Source organism: Bos indicus, chromosome 8 (genome assembly GCF_029378745.1).
Source record: "Bos indicus isolate NIAB-ARS_2022 breed Sahiwal x Tharparkar chromosome 8, NIAB-ARS_B.indTharparkar_mat_pri_1.0, whole genome shotgun sequence".
Classification (NCBI taxonomy): domain Eukaryota; kingdom Metazoa; phylum Chordata; class Mammalia; order Artiodactyla; family Bovidae; genus Bos; species Bos indicus.
Window position 1 is genome coordinate 120188 of NC_091767.1, and position 13078 is coordinate 133265.

The 13078-nt window shown below is 39.9% G+C and overlaps 1 protein-coding gene across 4 annotated transcripts in view; it reads left to right on the top strand.

Annotated features, from left to right (window-relative positions):
- Positions 1-214: 214 nt before the first annotated feature.
- Positions 215-13078, top strand: part of MFSD14B (major facilitator superfamily domain containing 14B) — a 118091-nt gene continuing 105227 nt past the window's right edge. For 2 of the 4 annotated variants that reach the window (XM_070794337.1, XM_070794338.1), the window contains exon 1: positions 217-598. In XM_070794337.1, the coding sequence (XP_070650438.1) occupies positions 500-598 (99 nt within the window). In that variant the 5' untranslated portion in view covers positions 217-499. Of the gene's footprint in view, positions 599-9487; positions 10197-13078 lie in introns of those variants that run through there. The other 2 variants (XM_070794340.1, XM_070794339.1) reach the window with 2 other exon arrangements.

The following is a 13078-nucleotide window of genomic DNA, read 5'->3' on the forward strand; positions in this document are numbered from 1 at the left end:
CCAGCTCAGGAAGAAAATACGATTGGAGGCCTTAGGAGATGACGCATTTCCTGCGCGCTGCGGAATCCGGAAGCCAAGGAGGTTCGGAAGCGTGGAGGCGGGGCCTGAGGTGGGCGGGCGCCGCTGAGGCTTCCGGCGCTGGCGCTGAGCTTCTGGCGTGAGCTGAGATCCGGGGCGAGGCCTCCTTCCCCGCGGCAGCCTGTGGGGAAGCGGGGGCGGGGCGGGGCGGGCGCTCGGCCTTCTGACTACCCAGGCCGGCCGAGGAAGAGGTGGGCAGCTACCTGAGTTGTGTTCGGTTCGGCGGCTGTGGTTGCGGCCACTGCAGTCGCGCTCTTGCTGCCTCCGCATCCCTCACAACCCACGGCCTCGCCGCTGGCCTGCCGCTTGACCTACGGCCGTTTTGGGCCGCAGAGCCCATGAGAGCGCGGGACCCGCCGCCGCTTTTGCAGCTGAGCTGTAATCCAGGGGCGCCCGGAGCCGACGGAGGCATGACCGCAGCATGAACGCGGAACCTCCTGAGGAGAAAGCAGCGTCGGAAGCGGAGGCAGGAGCCATGCCAGAGAAGCGCGCGGGCTCCCGGGCCGCGGGCGGCAACTCGGTGAGCGTGGGCTTGGAGGCCGGACGCATCGCTCAGCCCGAAACCCGGAGTCAGGGGATGTCGGGCCGTGTAGCGGCCGGAGTCCAGGGCCGTCCAGTGCGGGACTGGGATCTGGTTCCCTTGGGGATGAGACATTGACCGTCGGCTCGGCGCGGGGGCTCTGGCTCTCGGAAAGCTTTTCCTTTTCCGACTCAGCCAGCCGACTTCACTGCTAGGCTTTCCTAGCGTTGCTCACCGCTAGATTAAAATTTAGGCGACTTGGTTGTTTCAGAAGACGCCCGATGTGGGATTGTGAATATAAGTAATTTGATTTTTTCAGAGTTCTCCATACACGTGACAGCGGGTACTGCTTTCATGGTGCATTTCTGGCTTGAGCCAACTTAGAAGATGTGCGAAGAGCATTCAGAACCTGCCTTGGGCCCTGGATCCTGGACCCGGAAGGTGGCGTGGAGGCTGGGCAGCTCCTTCCTGTTCCTTCTTGGTTCTCTAGGCTGTCGCTGCAGTGTTTGGTGAGCAGGATTCAGAGGGAGCTGCCTATCCCAGGGCCCAGCTGAGGAGTTTATTCAGGCCAATCTCTTTAACAGTTTCACGTGAGATTCAGATGACTTCTGAAACACTGGTTTTATTGGCCTGGGTTGGCAGAACAGGCTATGTTCGTGGCGTTTATATGTCTGACGGTGGAACTCTAAGCATAGAGTGTCATTTCTTAAAATATTTTTTTGGAGTTTGTTTTAGACAGGAGACATAGAAATGGTACAATGAATACAAACTAATGCCAACGAGACTTCCAAAGAAAAATAGAAACTTTAGGAAAATTAAATTATATGCAATCGGCTTCGGATTTAATTTGCTTTTAAAGAATGCTAAATGATGTTGAAGACCCCCTTCTGCCCAAATGACTTTTTATTTTTGGAAAAACAAAAACCTTTAAGGGTTCCTCATTTCAAAGATAAGATTTCTGGAAAGTGGGAAGGTTTTTTGGTAGGAGGGAAGTTCTGTAGAATTGGCTTTTTCTCGTTTTGTTTTTAATTACATAAAAAGTAGATTTGTTTTCCTGCCGCTTAAAGGAGACCAAATTGCCAGCTCCTCCTCCTGTCTTTCAATCAGTAGACCATAATTACTGACCATTGGCCAAGATACTAACCTTGGAGGTAGCCTCCTTCATCCTTTTCCATCTTTTCATCTAATACAGTAATAAGTCTATCTAAGTTTACCAGGTGAAGATTTTAGGTTTGTTTGTTTGTTTGTTTGTTTATCCTTTCTGCATTCCTGTGGTTCAGTTCCTCAGCATTTTTGAGCTGGATTTTGACTTTGATATTGTTGCTTTACCATCAGGTTGCTCTCCACCTTATTGATTAGTGGAATCAAGAATGTAAATATGATCATTACTGATGTCAAATATTTTCATTGGCTTTCCTTGGCTTATTGTATAAAAAAAAAAAAAAAACCTGACAACTTGACACATTATAGCATAATGATTAGATGAGCATGCTTGGAATTTCCCTTTCCACCTTTTACTACCTATATAACTTATGGCAAGTTATACAACCTTTCTCAATATTTTGGACATAAATGATTGGTCAGAATGTATAAGTGATCCCTGACTGATAAAGTGTTCAGTTCTCTCCCATGTACTAATCTATACAGGAACCAGACCCCAACCTAAAAATTAAAATTGGTAAGTTTATGTGCTTAGAGCAGAAACTTTTGAGAGATGTGTATTCAATGAAACTGATAGGAGTCTTGCTGCTAATTAGGAATAAATAGATTCCTGTCCAGTCTTCCCTTGTCTCTGAGGGTGCATCTAGTCAGTATTGATAAATTGCAGCGAATACTGACAATGAGTTTTGGTGCTTGCTCTGTTCAGTGAGACCAGTAGAATGGGCAGGTAACAGAGTTCAGCCAGTGGCACATTTTGTAATGTGTGTGGCCTGGGAAAGAAGTGAATGCCTTTAATATGCTCATGTCATATGCCAGTACCCCCAAATCATACGTCTTTCCTGCTTGTAGTTTCTTTCTAGTGTTGCTAACAGGTGCTACATTCTTTGCCTCCACCGCTCCCCCCCCCACCACGCCCCCAGTTGTTTAGCAACTAAACAAGAAGAATTGATTTATTTTGATGTGTTGGAATTTCCTTATACCTTGATTGTGTAAGAGTGCATTCATCATTTCAGGTTCTTAGATGTTACTAATAATCACAAGCAAGACTGCACATGTCCAGGGATTTGGTTGAACCGTTTTCTATCTTGTTTGGCAAAGAGATGTGTTGACCTGAATAATAGAAGGGAATCATCTATTTATTCTAAAAGATCATTGCATTCTAGAAAAGGGAGGTGTGTGTAACAAATAAGTTCTTGTTTTAGTGTCCTTTCTTTGCTCTGTCTCTCCCTAGCTGTATGTGTTTGTGACACCTTGAAACATTGTGTCAGAATTATTTGCATTATCATTGAAAGCGTATTGCCTATTACCAGGTAAAGAGAAATTCCTTTTGGAGTCATTTACCTCTGAGCATCTAATGAGAATTAAAGATTTTCTGCAAAGAAAATACAACTGAATTTAGCATACGGTATTTCACAATGTTCATGAACTACATAGACGCAACCTTTATGTCCACTGACAGATGAATGGATATAGAAATTGTATGTATGCATGATGGAATATTACTCAACTATAAGAAAGAACACATTTGAGTCAGTCCTAATGACGTGAAGGAACCTAGAGCCTATTGTGCAGAGTGAAGTAAGTCAGAAAGAGAAAGAAATATTGTATATTAACGCATGTGTATGGAATCTAGAAAGATGGTACTGATGAACCTACTTGCAGAGCAGCAGTGGAGATGCAGACATAGAGAGCAGACTGGTGAACACAGTGGGAGAAGGAGAGGGTGGGATGAATTGAGAGAGTGGTATGGAAACACGTATACCACCATATGTAAAATAGATAGCCAGTGGGAATTCGCTGTGTGACACAGAGAGCTCAGCCCAGTGCTCTGTGACAACCTAGAGGGGTGGGAGATGGGAGGGAGGGAACAGATGTATGCCTGTGGCTGATTGATGTTAATGTACCAGCACAATGCTGCTGCTGCTGCTAAGTTGCTTCAGTTGTGTCCGACTCTGTGCGACCCCATAGACGGAAGCCCACCAGGCTCCTCTGTCCCTGGGATTCTCCAGGCAAGAACACTGGAGTGGGTTGCCATTTCCTTCTCCAATGCATGAAAGTGAAAAGTGAAAGGGAAGTCGCTCAGTCATGTCCGACTCTTAGCGACCCCATGGACTACAGCCTACCAGGCTCCTCCATCCATGGGATTTTCCAAGCAAGAGTACTGGAGTGGGGTGCCATTGCCTTATTATAAAGCAATTATTCTCTAATTAAACCTTTAAAAAAAAAAGCCAGTACTAGGATACCAGTTAAGATCCCTGATGGATGGCTTCTCAGGATCAGTGCCATTCTGGTTACATTTGATGTCTATTTAGTTGATTTTCCTCAGATTGTTTCAGAGAGGGCCCCTGTACAGACTAATTTTGATTTACAGGAACAAAAATGTCATATGGGAAAAATGGAAATAATATCAAAGAGCAGTTTGTTAACAAAACAAACAAACAAAAAGGCTGAAATCACTAGATATGTTTTGTTTGTAAAAAATTAAAAAGGGGACTTCCCTGGTGGTCCAGTGGTTAAGACTCCTCACTTCCACTGTAGGGGAGCACTGGTTTGATCCTTAATCAGGGAACTAGGATCCTGTATCCCACGTGCTGAGTGGTATAGACAAAAAAAAAAAAGTGAAAGAGGTCCTATGGACATTTTAGGGGAAATTTATTTTAAAATCAGCTTTTGGTTCTTAACACTATTAGGAATCAGTATGTCATTTCAGTAATAAAACAGTACTGGGACTGGAAAATCCTATGGACGGAGGAGCCTGGTAGGCTGCAGTCCATGGGGTCGCTAAGAGTCAGACACAACTGAGCGACTTCACTTTCACTTTTCACTTTCATGCATTGGAGGAGGAAATGGCAACCCACTCCAGTGTTCTTGCCTGGAAAATCCCATGGACGGAGGAGCCTGGTGGGCTTCTGTCTATGGGGTCGCACAGAGTTGGACACGACTGAAGCGACTTAGCAGCAGGGACAGTAGTGCAACCAAACTCTGTTAAATAAATGGTAGCAGAAAAAAGATTAAAAGCATTCGTTAATGGGTAGTTGATCTATTGCAATTTATGAGTAACTGCATCATGCTTTCATATCAGAGACATTTATGTTTCATATTTAGAATTATGCAGATATCTAGACAGCTTTCTGTTATTAAGCCTAGTCTTTATCAGAACACAGACTTATAGTTGTTTTATTGTTCTTGGGCCTGATAAAGGCAGGATTTTTCAGAATTTGCTTCTTTGGGTATCTAAGCATCCTTTCCCTCTGTTTATCTTACCAGATTAAGTCTTTGAAGACAGGGACTACAGATGTGTATCTTTTACTCTAAATATTTAGGCCATCATCAGTAAATGTATTAGAGAAGTAAATCAGTCAAGTTTAAACCAGCAATTATGATTATCAGTGAAATTAACTTGTTGCTGTTATATGATGTTTTGATTGACCTTATAAAACAAATTGGAGAGTTCTGTTTTATTCTCTAAAGAGTTTGTGTAAGATTGATAATACGTTTACAGAACTTTGTAGTTCTTCACTTTTTTGGGCTAACGTAGTTTTACAACAATTCAGATTTTCTGTTTGATTTTTTATTTTTTTCTGTCAGTTTTAGTAAGTTGTATTTTGCTAGGAACTTGTCTGTTTCATCTAAAATTTCAGATTAATTGGCATAAAGTTGTTCCTAACAGCCTCTTAGGCTCTTTTTAATTACTGTTGGATCTTTAGTCTTTTTTTTTTATTGCTGATATTGGTAATTTTTACCTTTAAAATACATTAATTCTCTGATGTCTTCTGGATAGTCACAAGTTTTTCAAATGGCAATAATTTCATGTCTTAGTCCTGTATTTCTGTATTATATGAATTAGACTATTGAGGAAAACATTCAGTAGTGATGATAAACGTGTACAACCTCCACTTAACAGGAGTATATATATTTTTCCACTGTCATGTATGGATATGAGAGTCGGACCATAAAGAAGGCTGAACACCGAAGAATTGATGCTTTAGATCTGTGGTGTTGGGGAAGACACTTGAGAGTCCCTTGAAGTGAAAGGAGATTAAATCAGTCAGTCCTAAAGATGCTGAAGCTCCAGTACTTTGGCCACCTGATGCAAAGAGCCAACTCATTAGAAAAGACCCTGATGCTGGGAAAGATTGTAGGCAAGATGAGAAAGGGGTGACATAGGACGAGATGGTTGGATGGCATCACTGGCTCAATAGACATGAGTTTGAACAAGCTCTGGGAGATGGTGAAGGACAGGGCAGCCTGGTGTGCTGCAGTCCATGGGCTCACAAAGAGTTGAACATGACTGCATGACTGAACAACAACAACAAAGTGTTCAATTGTATGGATATATCACAGTTTGGTTTTTCGTTCATCCCTTGGTAAACATTTCATTTATCACCAGTTTGGGGCAGTTACAGATAAAACTGCAATGAGCAGTCATCAACCAATCTTTGTATGAACTATACCTTATTTTCTTTTAAGTAAATATCATACTTAGGAGTAGAATGGCTAGAACATATGGTAGGTGTATTGTTTAACATTTTAAGGAACTGCCAAACTACTTTTAAATTTTAAATTTTTAATTTAAAATTTTCTATTGCCACCAGCCCTGTGAGAGTTCATTTGCATCCTCATCAACCCTTGGTCAGTCAATTTTCATACTTCTGTTAGATCTGTAGTAGTGTCTTCCTGTGTTTTTATTTTGCATCTCTCTATGGCTAATTTTATTCAGCATCTTTCCTAAGCTTACTTGCCATCTGTATATCCTCTTGGTGAGGTGTCTATTCACCTCTTATGCCTTTTTATTTATTGTTTTTGTGTTATTATCTTATAATTGAGATATAAGATAATATTTATTTTTTTTTATTTATTTGGGTTACAAGTCTTTTATCAGATACATGTTTGCAAATATTCTGAGCAGATATTTTAATTTTGATGAAGTTTTAATTTTATCAGTATGTTCTTTTAAGGATTGTTTTTGTTTTCATATCTAAGAAATCCTAACTCAATATCACAATTATTTCCTTTTATATTTTTAAAATCTTTTTAGATTTTACAGTTAGTTTTATGACCCTTTTTGAGTTTATTTTTATATGGTGCAAAGTATGGATGGGAGTTCTTTTTTTGTATATGGCAATGAATTGTTTTATCATCTGTTGAAAAGACTTATTCATTGAATTGCCTTTGTACCGTTGTCAAAATTCAGTTTTCCCATATGTGTGTCAGTCTGTTCTGGATTCTCTATTTTGTTAATTGATTTGTTTATCTTTACATCAATACCATTCAATCTCTATTACTGGAGATTCATAATAAGATTTGAAACAAGTCGAGTTTGTCCTACATCCTTGTTCTTCTCTTTTAAAATGATTTTGGCTATTCTGTTGTCATGTCCAACTCTTTGAGACCCCACGGACTGCAGCATGCCAGGCTTGTCTGTCCTTCACTGTCTCCCAAAGTTTGCTCAAACTCATGTCCATTGAGTTGATGATGCCATCTAACTATCTCATCCTCTGTTGCCTCCTTGTCCTCCTGCCCTCAATATTTCCCAGCATCAGGGTCTTTTCTAATGATCAGGCTCTTTGAATCAGGTAGTCAAAGTATTGGAGCTTCAGCATCAGTCCTTCCAGTGAATATTCAGGGTTGATTTCCTTTCAATTCAGTTCAGTCACTCAGTCGTGTCCGACTCTTTGCGACCCCATCAATCGCAGCACGCCAGGACTCCCTGTCCATCACCAACTCCCGGAGTTCACTCAGACTCATGTCCATCGAGTCGGTGATGCCATCCAGCCATCTCATCCTCTGTCGTCCCCTTCTCCTCCTGCCCCCAATCCCTCCCAGCATCAGAGTCTTTTCCAATGAGTCAACTTTTCGCATGAGGTGGCCAAAGTACTGGAGTGTCAGCTTTAGCATCATTCCTTCCAAAGAAATCCCAGGGCTGATCTCCTTCAGAATGGACTGGTTGGATCTCCTTGCAGTCCAAGGGACTCTCAAGAGTCTTCTCCAACACCACAGTTTAAAAGCATCAATTCTTCGGCACTCAGCCTTCTTCACAGTCCAACTCTCACATCCATACACGACCACAGGAAAAACCATAGCCTTGACTAGACCAAACTTTGTTGGCAAAGTAGTGTCTCTGCTTTTGAATATGCTATCTAGGTTGGTCATAACTTTCCTTCCAAGGAGTAAGCGTCTTTTAATTTCATGGCCGCAGTCACCCTCTGCTGTGATTTTGAAGCCCAAAAAAATAAAGTTTGACGCTGTTTCCACTGTTTGCCCATCTATTTCCCATGAAGTGATGGGACCAGATGCCCTGATCTTTGTTTTCTGAATGTTGAGCTTTAAGCCAACTTTTTCACTCTCCACTTTCACTTTCATCAAGAGGCTTTTTAATTCCTCTTCACTTTCTGCCATAAGGGTGGTGTCATCTGCATATCTGAGGTTATTGACATTTCTCCCAGCAATCTTGAGTCCAGCTTGTGCTTCTTCCAGCCCAGCGTTTCTCATGATGTACTCTGCATATAAGTTAAATAAGCAGGGTGACAATATACAGCCTTGACGTACTCCTTTTCCTATTTGGAACCAGTCTGTTGTTCCATGTCCAGTTCTAACTGTTGCTTCCTGACCTGCATATAGATTTCTCAAAAGGCAGATCAGGTGGTCTGGTATTCCCATCTCTTTCAGAATTTTCCACAGTTTATTGTGATCCACACAGTCAAAGGCTTTGGCATAGTCAATAAAGCAGAAATAGATGTTTTTCTGGAACTCTCTTGCTTTTTCCATGATCCAGTGGATGTTGGCAATTTGGTCTCTGGTTCCTCTGCCTTTTCTAAAACCAGCTTGAACATCAGGAAGTTCACAGTTCACATATTGCTGACTAATTTGGTCTCCTTGCTGTCCAAGAGTCTGTCAAAGTCTTCTAAAGCACCGCAGTTCGAAAGTATCAATTCTTTGGAGCTCGGCCTTCTTGATGGTCCAACTCTCACATTCTTACATGACTACTGGAAAAACCGTAGCTTTGACTGTGTGGCCCTATGTCAACAAAGTGATGTCTCTGCTTTTGAACATGCTGTCGAGATTTGTCATAGCTTTTCTTCCAAGGAGCAAGTGTCTTTTAATTTCATGGCTGCTATTCTGAGTCCTTTGTGTTTTAGAATTACAAAATCAGCTTGTCAGTTTCTACAAAAAAGTCAGCTGATATTTTCATTGGGATTATGGCAGTCCAGAAAATCAGTTTAGAAGGAGTTGAAAAAGTATAGATCCATAAACAGGGTATCTCTCCATTTATTTTATATCTTTAATTTCTCAGCTGTGCTTTATAATTTTTAATAGTTCTTTTGTGTCACTTGTCACACTCATACCTTACGTGTAATGTAAACGTACGATGAAAGTGAAGTATAAGTCACTCAGTTGTGTCCGACTCTTTGTGACCCTTTGTGACTCTTTGTGACTATACAGTCCATGGAATTTTCCAGGCCAGAATACTGGAGTGGGTAGCTGGTCCGTTTTCCAGGGGATCTTCCCAACCCAGGGATCAAACCCAGGTCTCCCACATTGCAGGTGGATTCTTTTCTAGCTGAGCCACCAGCGGAGCCCAGATGTACTATAAATGTAAATTACTAAGAAATTTAAAGTTCCCAATTGTTTATTGTGAACCAATGTATACAATTGATTTAAAAATTTTTTTAGTTGTGATATGTGACAAAATTTACAATTCAGTTATTTGGACAGTACAGTTAAAACTATCAAGTTTAATTATTTTTAACTGTACAATTCAGTAGTGTTAAGTATATTCATATTGTAGTGCAACCAATCTCCAGAACTTTTTCATCTTCTAAAACTGAAACTATATCTGTTAAATAGCACCTTCCCATTTACCACAACTCCTGCTAACCACCTTTCTGCCTTAAGTTTCGAAGTATTGACTAGATACTTCATAAGTGGAATCACATACATTGTCATTTTGTGACTAGTTTATATCCCTTAGTATAATGCCCTCAAGACATGTTGTCTTTAAGATTGTTGAAGGCATGTGTGGCATGTATAAGGATTTCCTTCAAGACTGAATAATTCCATTTTCTGTATATGTAATGGAAGAAGTTTTGTTCTTCCATTTATCTGTTGATGAACATGACATTGCTTCTGTTTTTTGGCAATTGTGAACATATTTTTGTTTCAGATAGTGGCCATCCTGATTTGTGTGAGGTGATACCTCATTTTGATTATGTAGTTTCCTAATGATTAGCATGTTGGACATGTGTTTTTGTTTGTTTGTTTTTTAAATTATGGGGTGTTTCTTTTCTTTTTTTTAGATTTTTTACTGTGATGTGGACCGTTTTTACAATCTATATTGAATTTGTTACAATATTACTTCTGATTTATGTTTTGACTACAAGGCATGTGGAATCTAGCTCCCTGACCATGGATCAAACCTGCCCCTCTGCATTGGAAGGTGAGATCCCAACCACTGGACCACCAGGGAAGTCTCAAGAATCTTCTCATATGTGTGTTGGCCATTTGTATATTTTCTTTGGAGAACTGTATAGTCAAGTCCTTTGCCTCCTTTTAAATTGGGTTATTTGGGTTAACTCTTATCAGATGCACACTTTACAAATGTTTTCTCTATAGGTTGTCTTTCACTGTGTTGATCTTGTCCACTGATGTACAAGTTTTAAATTTTTATAAAGTCCAGTTTTATCTGTTTTTACTTTTGTTTTGTGTGTTTTTTGGTACCATATCCAAAAAAAATCATTGTCAAATCTAGTATCATGAAGCTTTTCCTCTGTGTTGTCTTCTGAGAGTTTTAGAGTTTTAGGTCTTATGTTTAGGTGTTTTTTTTTTCTTTCCTGATTATCTTAAACTACTAATTTATTTCTCTCCATAGGTCTTCAGTTCATTTTAAAAGTTTGTAATTTTAATGAAGCCCAATATCTGTTGTTTCTTTTGTTGCTTGTCATTTTGGAGTCGTGTCTAAGAATCCATTCCTAAATCCAAGATTTACCTCTGTTTTCTAGGAGTTTTATGGTTTTAGCTTAGGTCATTCATCTATTTTGTGTTAATTTTTGTATGTGGTGTGAGGTAGGGGTCCACCTTCATTCTTTATATGTGGAAATTGAATTGTCTTAAGCACAGTTAGTTGGAGAGACTGTTCTTTGCTCATTGAATGGATTTGACACTGTTTTTTGGCAACAGTCAATTGGATGTGCAGCTGCTCAGTTGCTTCAGTCGTGTCCTACTCTGCGACACCATAGACGGCAGCCTACCAGGCTCCCGTGTCCCTGGGATTCTCCAGGCAAGAACTCTGGAGTGGGTTGCCATTTCCTTCTCCAACGTGTGAAAGTGGAAAGTGAAAGTGAAGTTGCTCAGTCGTGTCCAACTCTTAGTGACCCCATGGACTGCAGCCTACCAGGCTCCTCCATCCATGGGATTTTCCAGGCAAGAGTACTGGAGTGGAGTGCCATTGCCTTCTCCACAATTGGACATAGATACAGGAATTTCTTTGTGGACTCTCAGTTTTATTCAGTTGGTATGTATGATAGCCTCCTTCTTGCTTCTATATTGACAAGTTCCGATATACTATGATCTTTGAGTTTGGGGTTATGCGTGGGACAACCTTATATTTTTTCCAGTTGGCAGCAGATGACCTGATTGACAAAAGTCAGATGTCCTCATTCATCTGAACTTTTCAAGCCATGTTGGGAAAGCAGTTGAAGGGGTTGGTGAAAATAATCTTTCACCTAGGTACACACTGTCTAGGGCAGACTTCTTAGTTCTGGGAAAGAAATGGGTGAGTAAATAAAGGTCTATGCTTTACTTTGCCTGAGAAACTGTCTACCTTTGACTTCTATTATCCCTTAACTGAAGTTGTTGTAGTCCAGGCTACCTGCTTTATATATGTCCTGATTCTATTTGTGGAGAAAGAAAGGCAGTATAAGTAATACAAATGGTTAGTAGCATGTACTCTGGAGGTATGTGACTCTCCAGATGTAATACCAGCTTTGGCACTTATTAATCACGTGAATTGGGAAATTCCTTAAATTCTGTGCGTCTGAGTTTTGTCATCTATAAAATGGGGACAATTCCTATCTCAAAAGATTATAGTTAGAATAAAATGATAGTTATGTGCTTTTATCAAGGTGTCTGTTGCTCTAAAAGGATAATTTTTGCCTGTTTATATCTCAGGACCTTTTGTAATAGACTGTCCCTGACCTGTGTTCCTGTCCTTCATAGTGTTTATTTCCATTTTAAATTGTACATTACATGAAGTGGGAGCAGGGATAGTTTCTTCTATTGCTACTATTATTCTAAGAATCTAGCTGACATATAGCAGAACTCAGCAAATATGTGTTGAATGAATTGATCTCTTGGAGTGATTGATGTTTTTCTTTTGGCTGTGCTGCTTGGCTTATGGGATCTTAGTTCCCCAAACTGACTAAGGGCAATAAAAGTGCCAGGTCCTGGACTGATAGGGAACACCCTGGAGTTGAATATTTTTATTGTTAAAGAATGCTGGTGGAGGTGGGTGGGAGGGAGGCTCAAGAGGGAGGGGATATATGTATATTTAATAACTGATACACATTGTACAGCAGAAGCCAACACAACATTGTAAAGCAATTATCCTCTAATTAAAACTAAATATTTTCAAATAAAAAAAAAAATAGAATCCTGATAGAAGTAGAATATTTACAAAAGCAGTTCTTGGGATCTTGATTTGCTTTAAGTTGGGTGGCATTTGGTAAATTAAGTTGGAGAACTTGATGAGGAAAAAGTTATTTTATATATATCTTATGAATTCTTGATCTTACCAACTGTGTCATTTATTCAGCTATTTAATGTAGAACTGAGAAAATTTTTATAATTTCTGTGGAAATTATTTCAGCTGAAGAAATAGGCAGTAAAACTGCTTTTCCAACTTGCATTTCAATATTTAATAATGTTAGGAGAAAGAAAAGCACACTTTTAGGTAATAGTCATTTACTTGTTTTTTAAAACCATTTGTGTTCTTCTCCTTGTGTTTGTATTTTAAAAGCTTTCTAATAAAAAAATTATTTTTGATGGGGCATTTTACTAACCAGGTAGGTACAAATGATATAGGCAAAAAGCATATGTAAAAATTATTAAAATATTGAAGGCTCATAGTGAAACATTTTTCACATACGTCTTTTATAGTGATGCAGAGATGGCTGACTGAATCTTATGGCAGTAATTTCCAACTCTGGAGTACCAACTTTTAATTAGAATATATTTGTTCAGAAGTATAATAGAGACGATAGTTTATATAGTTACAGACTTGGTTCAATCTCAAATATTTTCATTTTTAACAGGTTAAGTGTG